Source organism: Fusarium fujikuroi, chromosome FFUJ_chr02, assembly GCF_900079805.1.
Source record: "Fusarium fujikuroi IMI 58289 draft genome, chromosome FFUJ_chr02".
NCBI classification, from domain to species: Eukaryota; Fungi; Ascomycota; class Sordariomycetes; order Hypocreales; family Nectriaceae; genus Fusarium; species Fusarium fujikuroi.
Window position 1 is genome coordinate 1589345 of NC_036623.1, and position 18416 is coordinate 1607760.

The window sequence follows — 18416 nt, forward strand, 5'->3', positions numbered from 1 at the left end:
GACGGCATGTTGGTCTGTCAGTGACCCTGGTACGCCACCTCGTCGTTTGACCTCCCGAGCGACCACTCAATCCCGTTCCTTCGAGCAGATAAGGCAATCCGACCCCCAAAGCAGCACCCTAGTTCCTAAGTAGGCACTGGGAGGCTCTGTGCCCCATCTTTCTCCAGCTTCCCCTTGTGCGATGGCGCCCCGGACTCGAATGCCTGATGCTGGGTGATAATCCCAGGTGAACTAGCCTAATTGCGGCAATTCCGGGGGATTGATCTAAGATCTTATCCTGGCCCTCGGTGGTTCGGAACGGCGAACACCGCCTGCATGGAAGCATATCCTCGACTTCGGCCCGGAGTTCAGATGCCTTCCAGATTCGCCATGGCCTGATGCATGTGCATACTGTAGTCTTGAGGCTGAAGGTCTTCTTTGGCTCGCTGAGTACTGTTGCATGCCAACAGCTTCTGCAGCCAAACACACATGGAGATACTCGTAGCAGAGGTCATTGTAGCTCCTGAGGCACTAAAGTGTTTCCAAAAGGGCCAACGGATTCGTGAGCCAAATGTCGTGATAATGAGGCGGAATTGCCCAGCTTGTCGCAGACCCTTACCTGGCCGGGCCCACAAACCCTACCCCTACGCCCTAGACTCGGTGGCATAACAAGATCTCCGATTTAATCAATGCTTGCGGCTATTTCCCCAACTCATATCGTAGCTTCAATCTTACTCATTGGATGCGCATGTTGATTTGGCCGATAACAGCTACCTTGCGTTTACATGCGAGATGCAGTAACCCATGTCTTGCCGCTGAGGCCAATGCGCCCGCCCTGAATCCAAGTAACCGGTTAAGTTAAGATTCACAGCCGCAGGGCCGAGAAGCTGATATGTTTGATGAGCGTCAACGACGTAGCAATACCATTAATCCCCTCTTGAGCAACGCTTTCGTTACGACCTTGAAGCTCTCGAGGGGCAGCGGACCAAGGCTAGGCCAGGCAAGAAAACGAGAAACTTGTGGCATAGGCGGTTACAAAAAGACTTAGTTAGGTGCAACATAGACTTATTGTAGATTCAGTGGGTCTTAGACTCGGTATTTCTGGCAGCTTGCCTCAACTCAGAAGTTTTCTTCCTCCCAGAGGCAAGGCTACTGCTTGATACTCATAGTGGATTGCATGTTCAATGCTGCCAGTCTGGGCTTTGCTTTGACTCGAGACCCTGAGTTGAATAGCCGAGCCAGCGAAAGGCCCGAAACACGAAGGGGGCAGTCATCTCGGTTCGGATCTGAACAGGCCTGGCTGAGTCGACAGCACCCAGTCAAGGTCTTGCCCCACGTGGTGCGGTAATTGGTGTGTTGTCGCTGCGTTAGTCAGTCAGTAAAGATGAAAGCCATCCAGGTACAGACTTCAATTGTTGGTTCTTTGTTAGCAAGGTGTTGGTGGCTTGGCTTGTGAGAGGCGGCTCCTCTCCAAAGATTCAGGGGCCTAGATCTCTGGCCAACAACAGGCAAGCTCTGCGGGGCTCCAGCTTTTGCATGCACAAAGACACTGGCGCCCCTTGCAGAAAGCCTGCGGCTCAGTGAGAGCTGGACTAGACCCAATCAAGGAGGTTAAAGGTTCCTTATCGCCGTACCTATCACCAATGGCATCCAGGCGGGTAATTGAGCAAGATGCTAGAATTCTTACACAACTCAGAGCCAAGGGTCTAATTAAATTGTGCTTAAGAAATCTTCATCCCATGCTAGTAGACCCTCATTTGAACGTTGCATCGTGGGGGTATGACACAGCCTGACAGTACAGCTTGAGCCTGTCGTTTGCTCTCAATTCCCGCTATTCCCGCTCATGAACCCGACATTGGCCGAGCCGTGCACGCACTGTCCCATTTGGTCAGCGAGACAGCTCTGCGCACAGTAAAGTACTCGGCCTTTTATTCAACACCATCCTGACATCGTCGGAGGGGGCTTTCGGTGAGATGATTGATAGCGCCGAAATCACCTGCTCCCCGCAAGATTGCATGAATTTGCTATGGCTTCATCCGTTGCCAGAAAGCTTGACCCGTTCGAATTGTATGGCCCTCGCACTGCCGACGTAGTATGGCCCCTCAGCAAATCTCGAGCGACCAGGCAGGCACTCTGGCCTTTCACATGCCTCTCTCCATACTGTAATCCCCAAGGGTCGTCAGGAAACCCTCATGGATTGATAGTGTTCCACGACTTCCAGGGCATGGTACCTTGCAGCTCTATTGGGACCCGCCGTATCTAGCCGTGTGAGACATTTTGGCCATGACACGAGTCTTGATGTCTCCAGTGCACGACCACCCTTATAAGCCTCGTTGTGACGAGATTGACTAATGGTAAACCCACAGATAAACTCTTACAAAAGCTCGGAAATGGCGGCGCTAAGTCAGAGGCCGTGTTGCAGCTTAATCAATGTGGGGCGGTAAGGGTTATAAACAAGTGAACTTGAAGTTCAGATATCAGTGATGATCCAAAGGTCAAGACTTGTCACTGTTTGCGCGTCAGGTTAGCTTTGCCCCGTCGCTTGAATACTCGTACTCGTAGAAGATGCAAATACTGGGGACAGGCATGGTGCCAATGCAATGCGAGCACCGCCACCAATGAGCAAGACCTTCCAAGCATGGTATCGGAAGATTCACGAATACCACGCGCATCATGCTACTCCATTCCGTTTGCTTGCATTTCCTTCAACGGCGATACGGTGATACGGCTCGGTCTCCTAAACTCGGTGCCTCAATCGTGCTCTCCTAACGCGGCCCAAGACTGTAAACCCTGTATGTAACTCGAAAGTTTCGCTCCTCGTCTGGGGTCGAGAGGATGGGGTAGCGTCAATTTCCCCACAGGATCCTCCCGCGGACAGCCATGATCTAGACGGGAGTGAGAGATGCGTGGCATGACCGTTTCTGGTATGTGAGGGTCGGCTGCTCGAGTCAATGTGATCTACGATGTCATGGTAAATCATGCCGCGCTATCTTGTGTCTGGCTCCTGCATCGGAGACGTTATGGTAATCCGCGACCGTACATGTAACCTCATTGGCCTTCTGTGCACACTGCGGACGTCGGGAAAGCATGCCGATGGCATGTAGTCAGTTCCCTTCTATTCATGTCCAGTCATATACCTTCCTAGATGTCAACCAAATCTCATCACACATACTCCTAGCGACAAACTGAAGAGGAAAGTTTGTAACAACTCACTTCTTACGATGAGAGTCGCCACTTTACCGCAACTAAAATGCCTGTAACCGACGGTTAAAAGCTTTAGGCGAGTTCCATATAATGTCTAAGCATTTTGTCGAATTCCCAGAACGCAACGGATAGGGGAGGCGATCACCAGAGCTTGTGTGGTAGAGTAAGAGTATGAACTTACCGTGTTGATTTGCGGTGATCTGATGCTGTTCAGCTAAGTAACTCGCTTCCCACAACCACAGCACTTTATTCGGTAAATGTATGCTAGATACCTTACTTTATCGAGAGCTTCAAAAGCAGGAGCAAATGTCACTTAACATGGAAGGCTATATGGTCAATGGAATGGAAGGCATCATCGATTTACAATTACCTTAGTCTAGGTAGGTAGGTACTTGTTGGTGGAGGAAGGTGGAATAGAGTGGCTCATCATGTGACTCTTGGCCAATCACGCGCAGGATTTTGGACAGTGTGAAGGAAGATCCACTTGCAGATGCCTAAGGTCGATGGACTCACCAAACATTGTATCGCAATGAGTATGAGTCTCGCTGAAGATGGTTTACCATTCAATTCACGGCTATGATAGAGCAAGCTTTGATGCACCCGGCACGCGTTCGTTTTGTCACCATGTCCTACGATGTAGAGTCTAAGCTTACCTCGCAACAGACCGACTTCCAACAGTATCAGCTTCACAGGCTCTTGACGAGCTTGATAACGACGCGTCAACTCATGTCTCTACTGGTATTAGGGAGTTAGATCGTTCTCTTATTTCCAATACAACCGTTGGCTCTCAAGATACTACCAAAGGTGGTGTTCAACGCGGCCAGGTCACGGAGATCTGGGGTCCCCCTGGTGCTGGCAAGACAGCGTTGGGGTGAGTTGGCTATTCCCCCGTATAGTCATAGAGCTGACTTATGGGATAGGCTGCAGCTTACAGCAAATGCATTGTGTGATGGCGATGCTGTTGTCTGGGTAGGTCTGTTGATTCCGATCCAACATTCTCATTCTGTCCAAAGAGCCAAGCTTACCCTTGCCTCGTAGACTGTTTTCAAGTTTTGCAGCATGACAGACTTCGGGCAGTGACCAATGCAACAAAATCTCGTCGCAACAGTCAAGAAAATTCAGCGCTTGATGCATCAGGATCTCAAGAAGGAGACTCTAGTCAATTCTATCATTACTCATGCCTCACTCTCCCCCATTTGGTTGCTCTCGTGTCACGGCCTACCGCCAAGCTAATTCCACACAAGTGCTCATTGATAGTCATCAGTTCGCTATCAGCATTGGTTAACTCCGCCTTGCCAAAGTCCCACGATGGCAAGGCTACATCTAAGAGCAACAAGGGTATGTAAACACATTCTCGTCGGTGCAGAATCTGGCTAATGTTTGAACAGGTCCAAGTCCATCTGCAAAGCGAACACAAGCATTGCTTTCGATCGTGAACGCCCTTCACAAGCTTGCTGCAACTAGAAATTGTGCAGTTGTGGTTTTGTCTCAGTGTGCAACGAAAATGCATTCAGAAAGGGGTGCAACGCTGACAGCCGCGGTCAATGCCAGTGTTTGGGAACAAGGGATTTCAACTCGACTTGTCATGTTTCGAGACTGGGCTTGGCAAGAGAACAATCTTACAAGCGTCTTCCTGGCAGGTCTGCAAAAACTGGACGGAAAGGCATGCCATGAGGTCGTGGAGAACGTCGTCGCATTTAAAGTGGAGTTGGTACGTTCTGTCAGGCACCGAATCCTCAAGCCAGCAAATACTTACATGATGGTTACAGGACGGGATCACCCAGGTTCCCTACGAAGCATTACAAACTTTTGAGTTAGCCCGACATAAGCGAAAGCTTGGACAAACAGAACTCGAGGTTCCAGATAGTGAAGATGACGAGGATTACGGATGGGCAGATGAAGATGAAGCGGCCATGCCGGCGCCTCCGCCTCAGTGGCAAGGCAGCGAAGACCTCATTTTGGGCCAAGACATCGGTCAAAGCGAAGACGAAAACAGCGAACAAGAAGAGCCTGTCACTGATGATGAATCGATCATGAAATGAGGCTCTGGATGGAGTCTGGGGATTACTGGGGAACAGTCTCGGCGCCGGTGAAGCACCGAGCATTCCAGACTGTAAAGCAGTCTTGCCAGGTATGGGCAGAGCCTCACAGAGGGATGGAGAAGTCAAAATATCCCCACGGAGCGAAATGAAAGAAAACTCGAGCCCCTTTATCAAATAGCCATGGCGGCTCCGCCTTGAGCAAAAAAACAGCGCAAACTGGGATTGTTGGGAGCCACAATAAAGCCGCGTATCATGCTTGCTGGGCCATGATCGGGTTGCCAAGAAGCTTCGGACAAGTCCGGCCGTAGTCTGATGAAGGTTAAGCATCGTGGTTCGTGGTGGGAGGTATTTCGTCATGCTTCATGGTCCCCGGACGAAGACATGCTTCTCGAAGGTTAAGAATTTTCTACAAACACACAACCCCAGGACCTACCTTCCCCAAACAAGCATAGCTTTGCTTGGCGTTTCTCCATCCAGGTCACCCAAGAATGGACAACGGTTGGGCGGCTGGCGGAGGTTTTTGCTCAACTAACGTCGCGCTTGGAGGTGCGTGCTCCACCGGGCCGGTCGCTCTATGAAGGGGATCTTGAAGTACCTACGGGGAAAAGATACCTGTGTGAATGTCTCTGCCCCCGGGTTTTGTACACTCACACCACCCTTCCGACCTGGTTGTTGAAAGCTCCTGATACGTTCATCCCCGAGATTTTCTTTACGACCCTTATTTCTGTGTCATTGACGGTGGCAATTTTGCTGAAGAAAACGTGGATACTCAACGTCTTGGACTAAAAAGCCAAGGTATTTGGAGAAAAGAAGTCCGGGAGAAGATGCATAGAAGCATGGCTAAATTGACGAATGACGCAGCAGTAGCATGGATGGTGCTATCACCGTCTGTCCTGTGTACATGTACAGCGGCCATCTTGCGCAACTTTTATTAAGCATCAATGGCTCTTGACTTGAAATGGTTTACCATGCATATCTAGGCCAGCAATACCACACTATGGCGCATTCAAAGCAAACCCGTGTTTTGCTTTCTTATTATTATGGATACAATGCGCAGTCTTGAAACCCTGTTCTCTCTGTTGTTGTGGATAAATCAACACCAAGCCTCCAATAACGACGGTCTGCGTGGTTATTTAGAATATACCAGATGAGTCCCATCCGGGCTAAGTGCGATATTTATGACCGAGGGGGTTCACCATTGCGTGTTCATCTACTCGACAAATCAGTCATCAGCATTTATGGCGACTATCTGGAGATGAAGTGAAAAGGTAAATTTTTGAACCCATGCCAGGCACCAGGGGTCTTGGAGATTTCACGGGTTTGCGGACGTTTGACCACACACCGCCGTCGTGGCTTTTTTCTTGTTGAATCGCATCTGCATTCTCACCAATGACTTGGCTTTCTTCGCTGCACAGAATACGGGATGTGCACTAGCATGACTTCAGGCCCACGACAGATCTCACGATCTGGGATTCACGCAAGTTGGGCCGAGATTGGATTGGATTGGAAGCTGTTATGTAGAAGCCCACTAGCCTGCCTCTGCCTCACAATGCTATGGGACTACGGCTTGCAGTCGTGCCGAGACATGCCCGCGATATGAAAATTCGTTGGTCTTTGCTCAAATATTTTGTCGCACTCGAGATACTTCAGATACGACACAGGTCAATTGGGGACCCATCCCCCCATACATGTTGAACAACTTCCATTTTGGAAGGTTGTGGATAGTTACAGGGTCAGCGGTGTATAATTCAGCAGCCTCGTGTAGGCTTCGACAGGCAATTGCTCACGGCAGCGAGCGGCTTAAGGTGCATTGAACTTTTTACTTCTGTGCTCTATACCACGACTCAATTTCTTGTCATTGGTTTTATTTCCCACGTCAGTGCCTGGGTCAACTCGTTTCCATGTGCAGGCATTCATCAGTATGTTGTGTGTGAAAAGAGTATCCATTCAAGACCAGGGTACATCTACAAGGCACTCAGACGATTATCCATCAGCATGGGCCGATGGTAGCGGATAACTTCTCGGAGATATCCCCAACCACTGCCACAGCGACTTTTCTGCGCAGAGAACTTGCGATGTCAGGCATGTCGTCGTCGCTTGTTGAGAGTTTCAAGGCCCAGTGGATTGACGGGGCTAGGTGCCCCCTCAGTCAATTTGCTCATCCAATTGAGGATTGTCGGTGAAATGCCTTGAAACTGTCGCAAGGCGAACCCCGCGAGATGTGGAATGTTGAAGCATGCGCCCTGACCAGCTTCTGGCCTGATCTTCTGAGTGCCCCGGGATTTCGAGCTCTTGATACTTCCAATCACAGTTGTTGGTTCCTTGCTTTCTGTAGACCTCCAACTTGGATGCTTTATCGGCATATGCACGGCAGATGGCCGACGATCTTGCTACATCGACCCCACGGGAAATGCACCACATTCTTCCACTTGCTTTTCTCCTTCCTTTGTTTTGCTTTTTCCCCGGTGTCCATCTGTATGCAAATATGGATACCGGTGCTACATTGAGGTCTGGGGAACTTGACCATGGCAGGGCATCATGAAGACTGCGGACAATATCGCGTGATGTGGAACACGGGTTTTGGCGCTGAACTGTGCGATCGTATCATTCGGAACACCTTCCTCGGCACTCCGCAATGGATGGAATCAACTACGGTCCCATTACCGGGCACCCGGACTCTGGTGGTTTGATTAACGCGTGATCGATATTTTAGATTAGTAGTCCGGCTCAACATTTGGTTTGCCGATTATGTATGCGCATCAATCAGTCAGCAGCTTGGCCCCCAGACTCACCGTGAATAGATAGCAGGAATATAGTAAATTCTGGGGATGAGAAACCATGGGTTCCCCACGGAAAACAGACTCACCATTCTATATACCCCTAGGAGCGAACTTAATACATTCACCTTGGTACGTGTACTGCGTCTTTGTTTCCTCAGGCTGCCAAGATATGTAGTTCAGGGCTGAGCTGTGTTACAACTCACAGATTGTCGTAAGCTCTTTTGCGGATCCTAATTGGTCGCATGTTTGGAGAGTGTTCCAGATCTGTAGTTGACTGGCTAGATTATTGTTCTGTTGCCACATGGATCTCTGTACTGGCGATCATGTTGAGATTGAGTACTGCGTGATCACTGACCATGCCATTTCTCCATTCGGTTTGATACACCAACCCATCTGCATTGATGCTATCCATGAGCTTGGGGAGAACCTTCGAGCTTAGCCAGCCGTGAGGGGACTGGCGTGAAGTACACAGATGTGCTTGGCAAGTCTGCTGATTGAAGAATTCATCTGGGACTTGCTGCCTTGTTTGAGCATCTTCCAGAACCACGTCCAGTACTATACTCAATATGGTACATAATGGAAGAAACAAGTAACAACTCCCCGATATTTCTGATATCAGCAAGCATTGTCATTATAGGGTACTCTCGGCATGTGGTCGGTATCTATTTTGAGCTTGCCTTAAAGCTCACAGTATTCCGACACATGCATCAACATCGTACGACAGAACCCCGTTACTTGTCTGGACCTTTATGCACGGGTGTAGAGGAGAGTATCAGTAGGCTTGGAGTTTTCAGTAATTAAATGTTGTACGTGAAGACGAGTGGTTTCGAGTAAGTCAGACTACTAAGTTATGCGAAGAGAACGTTGAGAGTGTGGTCTAGCATTGTTTGAATACTATAGAATGTGTTTCCAGGGAAGATAATAATCAACGAGAACAAAATCAGATTATAATTTACTTGGTATCTGCAACAGTCAACTTTAGTGTCAATAGCAGTGTATATCATAACATTTACTCAAAGTTGTTGGCCGTTATTTAGTAAGTCTTTGTCGAGGATTCGATGTCATAAGGATAGATCTAGGGTAGCCATCCTCGAGGCGAGCCGGGAACGGACAATCTGCAGGCCGATCCCTCCGTGTAGTCGTCCCGTGATCTTATTGGCCAACAATCTCATCGCGACTTCTCTCTTAGCTTCACATTCATTTGAATCAGGGCAGAAGCGAGTATCAAGTTCGACTCATCATTTAGTGTCCTTCTTCATCAATCGACATCAAAATCTAGAGACATCTTATATCTCAAGATATGCAGATTCGTTTCAATTGACACAGGGCTTCAAGAGACGGCGAAACGAGCGGTGGATGAGGACAAAGAAGACTCGGGTAAGATGGCCTCCCTATTTCACTACATCAAACTCTTTCTCAAAATTGCTGTATTGTCGGCGAGGCTGAGACTCGAATTTCATTTTCAATCGAAGAAGGAGTCTATTGGGGTTTTCTGCACACAATTGCTTCACCCTACTGACACTGCCATCGTGCCACTGCTCGGTTGTCCGTGAATAAGGTTCTAGGCTAACCACTGATTCAGATCTGTTCAGTCACTCAACACAACTCAAGACCTCGATAGTATACCACACCAAATCTTCTGTGGGATATCGTCTTCGCACCTCACCTCTTCAACATGACTGAGACTCAAACTGAAGAGGCTCGTGCCTCAGTTCCTATGGAGACCAAGATTGAAGATGTCAAAATCAAGAAGAAGCCCTTCTCCTGGCTGTACGTTTATCAATACCGTTCTCTGAACATATATTGACATCAAGTAGCGAACCGCATCCCACGTTCGTCATCATCCTCGTCGGTCCTGATGAGACTCCTTTCGGTATACAGAAAGAATTCCTCTGCTCTCGATCCGAGTTCTACGAAAAGCACTTTTCAGAAACCAAGCCTGATGACAAGATTGAGCACATAGTCAAGCTTCCTGAGACCACAAAGGAAATATTTGGACTGGCTCAGCACTTTCTTTACATGGACAAGGTGATTGCGGACGAGGCCAATCTCCCATCGTACGAGGCTCTTGTTGGACTCTGGAAGCTTGGCCATAAACTCACTATCAAGGGACTCTGTGACAAAGCTCTTACCGCTATGATTGACTGCCGTCGAATCACGGAATCGATCCCAGCTACACCCCTTCTCATCCAGGTCTGGAAGGATACACCTGAAGGCTCATCGATTCGAAAGCTACTGCTGTCATGGACTGCTGAGTACATGCGCTTTTCGGACGCTCGGGCAGAATTTGCCAAGTCACTACCCCAGGAAGTTCTCAGCGAGCTTGTAGTTGCCATGAGCTCCTTCGACACGGTTCCTGCCCCTGAAGCATCAGCCACCAGTGCTGCCCCTTCTGCAACACCTCGAAAGAACGTTCATTATCTGGAGGACGAGCCCGAGAATGATGCGAAGAAGACCAGACGAACGAGCGGTGGACCAGTTAGTGCTCCAGCGTCAGCAGATCGATCGATCAAAGCTCGCGGCTCTTTGCCTAAGCCCGCGCCTCGACGTAGGACTAGCGCTGGCTATGCCGAAGGTCGAGACTTCACCACGTCACAAAAATTGGATTTTTGCTCGGACCTGTTGACAAGAATGCTGTCCGGACCTGGCAAGTTCCCCTCTGACGCCTCTGAATATAATCGCTAACTTGAAGATAGGATTCTGGACCAGACTCGTTGGTCCTTTCAGAGACGCTGTCGAACCCGTCGAGGATGGCGTGCCTGACTACTTCGAGAAGGTCAAGCGACCAATGGACCTTACCACGATCAAGGCCAAGATGGATCGCAAGGAGTATAACAGTGACGAAGAGTTCGTTGCAGACGTCCGTCAGATTTTCGATAACTGCTTCACGTACTGGAAGAAGGGAGACCCAATGTGGCTTGCGGGGGAGAAGCTCCAGAAGACATTTGAAGACAAGTTCTCTCACATGAACAAATGGATTGCTAAAATGGGTGGTGATGAAGCCGACTAGATGGGAGCTTCATCCCGAAGATCGACTAGGGTTCAAGGAGATTCTCCATCCTCGACGGATGGGATCCAAGGTGATGTTTGAAACGCCTGTATTATATATATATGAGGTGCGTCCTAGCCATCCTGTACCAGACAGCGGTTAGGAGACCATAGGACGGGGATACGTGCTCGTGCGAGAACGTAAGGTAATGTGTTTCTTTCGGGCGTCTCTGGCAGGTCTGGCAAAAGGAGAGTCGGGTCTTTATGTCCGCTCAAAGTGCAATAGTTTGAGTAATTGATTTATTAAACCTGATCAAAAAAGTCGATCACTGCATTAGCTGACGATCCTAAGAACCGGCCAAATTAGATAGAACTAGATCGAGTCACCAAGTGCTCCGGAGAAGGCCATTTCGCGTCAACGGATATCGAGACGATGACCAGCCCACACGACATTAACTAGAGCTAAGAAGCACTGACAAGCGCGGGCCTTTTGTCAGTGAACGCTATCGAGGAGGCTGCTTTCTTTGAAGCAGAGAGTGATGGGAAGATAGATGATGTGGTGTTATGAGTCACTAGTCTTTATGGGTAGTTGCATGTCGATTATGCCAGCCCATTCATTGGGAGCTAAACTAGGTGTTCCGTGGGCTTGTTTTGCCCAGGTGCGTTGTTGATGTAACCGTCTAAGCGTCTGCGGGAAGCCGACGATGAGTTGTCAGCAGATTTGTACGAAGATAGCACAGCAGCCATGATATTTTCATCGTGACATCAGTTTGAAAGTTTATTTCAGCCGCCAAAGATTGATGCCACAACGATATCGTACTCAGGTACGCAGTACAGCAGAGTCATAGAGTCTAAGGAGTAACTAGCAAAGGGATCGAGCCGCGCAAAGGTCAATAGACGCTCAGGTACTCCGTACTGGCTTAATTACCTAGTCTGGGGAACAGACTCGCATTGAAATTAAGATTGCCACTGACGTTACTGGGTCCAGACTTTGGACCCCTGCCAATTGGTTGCTCTGTGGGCTAAGTGGTTGAGTTGATGGCGCATGACCTTGTCGTTCAAATAACCTGAAACCAAGGCCAAGCCCGCTGAGCGAAAAAGAGAGACGAGGGTTGGTCGTCAGTCTGTGAGAGAGAGCCAATCGAATTGTGTGGATGAGAATGTGAAGTCAAAGCACTAGTGATTATATGGATGTGAATGGACCAAATCGATGGAGAATGTGATATTCGATACCGAGTGTCTTGCTTTCAGGTACTTGCATAGTACTCATTGTTTTAGCAGACAATCCGTTGTCAAAGAACAATGGGATATTATCCGATACGGACTCGGTCAAAGGACGCCAAGTCTTTGTTCCTGTTCCTGCGTCAGGCGGGCTCTTAGCGCAACGGGCCTCGGCTAGTGCCTGCAGCCTCCCACTGGGACCCCTGGAGTTACACGACTTACAGTGCTCAAATCAGCCACTCACAGGCTGCCATGAGTGACATGCCCCAGTATTCAGTCTCAGGTACCTGCCGTAAAAGGCAACACCACCATGCGCTGTCTCTTCCTTTTCTCCCTCCACAGAGACAATAGCCGGGAGAGGTCAGTAAAGAGGCTGATCGCTATTGAAGGGATATCACCCTTTGACATCAAAAGGGACTTGGCATTTTTCGGTAAGCGTATGCAAGATTGACTCTTGAGTTTGGACGGGAGACCAACACATTCTCCAAGATTGCGCTCTATTACACTATGGCCTAGTAGGGCTTGGCTTGGTGTTGTTGTACTCCGTAAGTGGGCGGCTAATTAGCATGGGCTCTCAAATCTATCAACTCGTTAGTTTGTCTTTACTAACAGCTGTCATTTGCCTGAGCTGGCGATCATTTCAAAGGATCTGGGGTGGAAAATATCTCAAATGGAGACAGACCATTTGTTAATCAATGAGCAGAAGAAACAAGTCGCACCACAAAACCATGTGGTATCGTCTTGTTTTACCTTTTCCGCTCCAAGGTTGCATCTGTTATTTATTTATCTTCGATAGCTGTTTCAACACAAAACCCTATATCCATGCCTTTCAAACATCTTGTTCCTGTCACAAAACGCTCAAACCATCAAGCAACCTCCATCCGTATCAGGTCCCGTTGCCCCCCAGTCCATCCATATTAGGCATGGTGTTTTTCTTGTTGTCCGCGGATTGGTGGTGATTGAAGCAAACCACGATGGGCATTTCAAATTAAAAAATATCAGAAGAATTAGGGGGCCCCTGTCCTTGTTACCCCCAGGAACAGAACCACTGCAGGGCCAGACTGCTTCTGCATGATGCTCCGTCTTTCACCAGCCTATCACGACCATGAAACCCGTCCCCATTTACCAGGGAAGGAAGGGTCGAGTTTTTGACGGTTCCATTGCTGCTGCTTCCCGAGAGACCAGAGAGACAGAGCCCTTCCTTCCTCGGGCTTGGTGTGGCCCAGTCTCTCACGGCCTCTACTGCCTATAGTAGTACTTACATGAATGTGCCCCCATCTCGACGACTTCATCTTTTTGATCTTCCCTCACACACCTCTTCGTTCGTCCTTGTTGTCGTCGCTGCTGTCCTAGAGAATCGCCCTTTCATCGATACTCGTTCCGTTCTTTAACAACAACAGTCGTTTATACTCTGATCCTAGTTTTATCTAGCATTCACTCACTCGCTTACCGCTCAACGCAAAACCGCCTTCTCCACCATCATCCTTATACCCTGTTTGTGGCTTTCCTCCCTGTCTGCCAGATCGGACTCGTATAAGCCAACCAAGCTCAACTTCAACTTCTCGTTCAAATTCCAGCCTCTTTGCTCGTCTGACAAGATGCTTTTCCGAACCATCGCCTCTGTCGCTTTCCTGGCTTGTGCCAGCAATGTTGCTGCCGAGCCCCAGCCTTACAAGCTGGTCAAGGCACCCGTTGAGGGTCTCAGCCTCGCTCGCCGTTCTACTCCCGGATATCAGCCTGATCAGTCAGTCTGTGGTGGCGGCGGTAACACTTGCGCTGATGCTTGTGGTGCTGGTTACGAGTCTTGCCCTTCTGAGGATGAATCTACCCACTGTTTCAACCCTACTGTTAAGCAGTCTTGCTGCTTTGACGGCACTGGAAGTATGTACACCTAGACTCATTCATCGATGAGTCCGTTTCAAAGAGTAAACTGAAACTAACTATCTCACTAGACTCTTGCGATGCGGGTTACTACTGCTCTCATGACACCAAGGCCCAGACCTGGTGTTGCCCTGAATCTATGGATCTTGCTCAGTGTGCCAAGGCGTACGGCGTTAAGGACGGCCTCAAGACTGAGAAGCTCATGACCTCCACCGCTGCTCCCACCGTTGCCACTACCACCGCTGCTCCCACCACCACCTCTGCCCTAGAGACCACCTCGACAACTGTCTACATCACCAGCACCTCTCTTGCCAGCACCGAGCCTGCAACCACCACCAAGTCGGTTGTCGCTAAGACCACGACCAAGGCTGCTAAGACCACCGTTGTTGCCCCTAGCTCTGGCTACAGCACGGCTTGGAGTGGTTCCAACAGCACCATTGCCACTGCCGTGCCTACTCAGCCATCTGAATCCGCTCCTGGCTCTGCTGAGCCTTCCACCATTAGCAGTGGTGCTTCCCTCACCGGCGTGAGCGCCATGCTCCTCGCTGCTGCTGGCTTCTTCGCCCTTCTCTAAGTCATACACTTGCCCGTGGAAACACTGGTTTTCGCGAGATACTACCCAAAAGGACGCTCATCCGTCGTCGCGAATAATGACTCAATGATGAAGAAAGCAACGAAAGGCTTTATGCGTGGAACACGCCAAGTAAGAGATGAGTTGAAAACAAAACACGTGGTGCAATGTCGAGCTGCATTAATCTTCTGATGAAATACCCCTTTTTCGATATCCCCCATTCTGTTTACGTCTTCAACCGGAGTTGATCGGCTTGGTGTTTTTGGTTGGCTAGGAAATGAGCATGAGGAGGACGAGTTGAAACGAAACGAGAAACGCTCAGCGCTTGGAACATATATTCTTACGATCGGTATACGGCTTTCGCATACCTTGTTACACCTAAAACTTATTTACTATTCGTCACGTTGCGAGAGCTTAGTCTCCGCCTCGTATACTTGACATTAATAATTGCCCTGGTAGACAATTTTACTCGACATTGCACACAAATCAACGAAGACATTCTATACAATGATGGGAAGCAGTGACGCCTATGTGTGAAATCGTTGTAACAAATGTGAGCCATTGAGAATAGCAAGCATATAAGTCTTGTATATCCACTCTTCTCAATGCGCCACACGCCAATGAGCTGCAACGAACTTGATAGAAACTGGACTGGTATTACTGTGATGTGTAGGGAGCTGGATGGGTTGTTAGTGAGCTAGTATGGTTCAATAGTAGCTCATATCCATGTCCTATATGTTGTATTGACCTACGCATATCACATCTGTAGATCTGTCTCCATAGACCATCAGTAAGATACTCTGATGCCTTGTGTAATGACATTTGAGGCGCGAGTCCAAGGTCAAATTGGGACTACAAACAATGAACTTGTACACTTTCCTGCAAAGCTCAAGTCCTGCGACACCGTAATGTCATGGGTTGAGGAGTATTACGTGATAATGCACCACCAAGTTTGGGAATCACCGTCAGCTGTGAGTGATGTCACATGTCACCGGGAGCGAAATCCCATGACATGTTGTCCACCAAGGAACACATAAGGCCGTAGTCCTGGTACGACAAGAGTACTGCTGTGGAAGTCTGGACGGCATCAATGGCGCAAAACGAAAGGGTATGATTTATCTCGACAGCTAAATACGATGCGTGTTATAGGCAGCGTAAAAGGAAACCACGAAAGGGCTTCTCCCATCTGATCTGACTCCAACATTCTATGGTTTCATATGTGTTTAGATATTCCTGCTCCTGAGTTGTTCTGTCGCGGAGGCTTGTCTATTCGAAGTGGTGATTTGGACACTTAATTACCAACGGCCTCGGGAACCTTGTTGGCATCGTAGCCGCATTTCTCCTTGAGCTCTTCAACCAGCTCAACGTACTTGACCTGAGCGGCATCGGGGGTGAGCTTCTCCTCCTCGGCGGCCTTCTTCCAAGCGTTATACTTGGCCTTGCCCTGAAAGCGGTGTTAGTTCGTCGCAGGCAAGGAATATAGGCTTCTAACTTGCCTTGAGGTCGAACATGCCAGGGGCGGTAGCAGCGGAGAAGTCCTCACCGTTGGCGACCTTGTAGAGTCCTGAAAACGTTAGCAGAGAGGTCGAAGACATGGGTCAGAGAGATTCTACCGTAGAGCCTGAGAAGCTCGTCGGTGTTGGGCTTAGAGGTGAGCTTCTTGGAGTCCTCGACGGCCTTCTGGAAAGATTCAGACATGATGGGCAAAGGGGTGAGAATGTTGTTGAAGTTATTGGAGAAATCAAGTTTGGAGAAGAGAGTAAGAAGGAGAAGAGCTGTTGGGGTGTTTGTTGAGGAACTTAACTTGGCTTCTCCCGTCGTGCGGGTTATAGCGGGGTCATGGGATTCGGTGGAGGGGCTTAGGGGCCAAGTTGCGCTGAGTGACGTCGTGATCTGCCATTGGTTGCTTTGGGGGACCTTCTCTACCTTCCTTAAGTGAGATGAGAAGGGGATCTGCCGAGGGAAGGAAGGAGCTGGATAGGTAGTAGATAATTGCGGCTCAATGGCGAAGAGAGGCACTTGGGGAACAGGGGCTATAATTCTTGAAGATATTGGATATCGTTTTTATGATACAACGAAATAGTATCGGTAGGCAATGCTTTGGTGAAACTACCTACCTACTACCTCTGCATCAAAGTCGGATGCACAAGCAAGCTTCGACAGCTCCCACCCTCGAAGCCTGAGACGGAGCAAGAGCCCAGCATGAGCTGAACAGAGAAGATAGCCCATACGAATACGCCAGCTGAAGCTACAATAGCCTCATATCAGATATTGCAGTATCCGACGAGCCTGAAACATAGGCCGTCCCGGAACATTTTTTCGTTACACAGCCTTGAACTCGTCATAGACGAGCTTAGTATTGCTCCGAGACCATCGGGAGCGGAACAATCATGCTCGCTCGGCTTTAAACTTTCACAGCTCACATGTCTCTCCGATGTTATCTACACGTTACATGAGCTACTCAATTTTGATAAAGAGTGCCACAACCCTCCCAGAAATAACCACCAAGCCCGCTTCACATCAATTGATTAACCATGACAAAAACCGTGATCGTATTAGGCGGCAGCCTAGGCGGTATGGCCGTCACCCATCAACTGCTCAAGTACACGCGACCTCGTGAACAAGATCTCAAAGTTATCCTGGTCTCAAAGGTACTCACTCAACAGATTCTGTTCCCTTTACGCCATCGACACTGACAAGCTTACAGAGTAGCCACTTTTACTGGAACTTGGCTTCTGTTCGCGCCGTTGTCCCTGGCGTTGTAAATGATGATGAGATCTTTGCGCCCATCAAGCCAGGCCTGGATCAGTATCCCGCCGGCAGCGTTGAGTTCATTGTCGGCACCGCTTCTGGCGTCGATCACACTGCCCGTACCGTAACAGTCGATACGGATGCTGGTGCTGGCCAGAAGACCGTGCTCAAATATGATCATCTTGTTATTGCTACCGGCGCCGAAACCGTTGACCCCTCACTCCCTTGGAAAGCATCCAGCTCGCACGAGGAGCTCGTGGAGAGCTTGCACAGCACTGCTGAAAAGGTTGAAAAAGCTACGCATATTGTTGTCGCCGGTGCCGGAGCTACAGGCGTTGAACTCGCAGGCGAGATTCAATATGCTTATCCCTCGACTACCGTTCTACTCATCTCAGCTGGGGACAAAGTCGTCGCTGGTGACCAGATAGCTGGTAGTGTTGAGTCTGAGCTGAAGCGCCTTGGTGTTGAGATCCGTGCTGGTGTACGATCCGAGGACACGACGGAACTACCGGATGGCAAGACGTTGGTGAAGCTGTCCAACGGGGAGGAATTGGTAACAGATTTATTCCTCGCGACGATGGGACTGAAGCCAAATTCTGGGTTCCTGCCAAAGGAGTGGCTTACCAAGCAGGGCTACGTCGACGTGGACGATGAGATGCGCGTCAAGAATGCAGAGGACGTATGGGCAGTTGGAGACGTCGTATCCAAGCCTCGCGCCGCATTCTTGATCACAGAGGCTCAGGCTGCCGGTGTCTTCAAGAACATTGACCTCGTACTGAAAGGCAAGGAACCACAGCCTGTGAGCGGTCCTCGAGTAGATGCTTTTCTTTGCGCCACAGGTCGAAGTCGCGGAGCTGGACGCCTAGGCAAAGTCCCGGTGCCGTCGCTTGCTGTATGGGCCGTCAAGGGTCGTACATTAGGTCTCGAACGTACCAAGAAGTACGTCAGCGGAAGTATGTGGTGATTGAGAATGCGTGTAGTGCAGTGCCTGATATCTTA

General features: G+C 49.3%; 5 protein-coding genes; 4 read left to right on the forward strand and 1 right to left on the reverse strand.

The window, feature by feature from the left end:
• Positions 1–3734: 3734 nt before the first annotated feature.
• FFUJ_04789 (related to DNA repair protein rhp55) lies at positions 3735–5225 on the forward strand (the record flags this gene model as incomplete). XM_023571883.1 has 6 exons in its annotated part: positions 3735–3792; positions 3847–4054; positions 4104–4156; positions 4222–4521; positions 4572–4894; positions 4953–5225. The coding sequence occupies 6 exons, from the start codon at positions 3735–3737 to the stop codon at positions 5223–5225; spliced, it is 1215 nt and encodes a 404-aa protein (XP_023426113.1).
• A 4455-nt stretch (positions 5226–9680) lies between these two features.
• On the forward strand, positions 9681–11015 carry FFUJ_04788 (related to RING3 kinase; the record flags this gene model as incomplete). XM_023571884.1 has 3 exons in its annotated part: positions 9681–9775; positions 9823–10580; positions 10702–11015. The coding sequence occupies 3 exons, from the start codon at positions 9681–9683 to the stop codon at positions 11013–11015; spliced, it is 1167 nt and encodes a 388-aa protein (XP_023426114.1).
• A 2797-nt stretch (positions 11016–13812) lies between these two features.
• On the forward strand, positions 13813–14669 carry FFUJ_04787 (uncharacterized protein; the record flags this gene model as incomplete). XM_023571886.1 has 2 exons in its annotated part: positions 13813–14095; positions 14167–14669. 2 exons carry the CDS (start codon positions 13813–13815, stop codon positions 14667–14669), a joined length of 786 nt encoding a protein of 261 aa, XP_023426115.1.
• A 1288-nt stretch (positions 14670–15957) lies between these two features.
• Positions 15958–16364, reverse strand: FFUJ_04786 (probable acyl-coenzyme A-binding protein (diazepam binding inhibitor); the record flags this gene model as incomplete). XM_023571887.1 has 3 exons in its annotated part: positions 15958–16110; positions 16163–16230; positions 16280–16364. The coding sequence occupies 3 exons, from the start codon at positions 16362–16364 to the stop codon at positions 15958–15960; spliced, it is 306 nt and encodes a 101-aa protein (XP_023426116.1).
• An 836-nt stretch (positions 16365–17200) lies between these two features.
• On the forward strand, positions 17201–18381 carry FFUJ_04785 (uncharacterized protein; the record flags this gene model as incomplete). XM_023571888.1 has 2 exons in its annotated part: positions 17201–17317; positions 17374–18381. The coding sequence occupies 2 exons, from the start codon at positions 17201–17203 to the stop codon at positions 18379–18381; spliced, it is 1125 nt and encodes a 374-aa protein (XP_023426117.1).
• Positions 18382–18416: the final 35 nt, after the last annotated feature.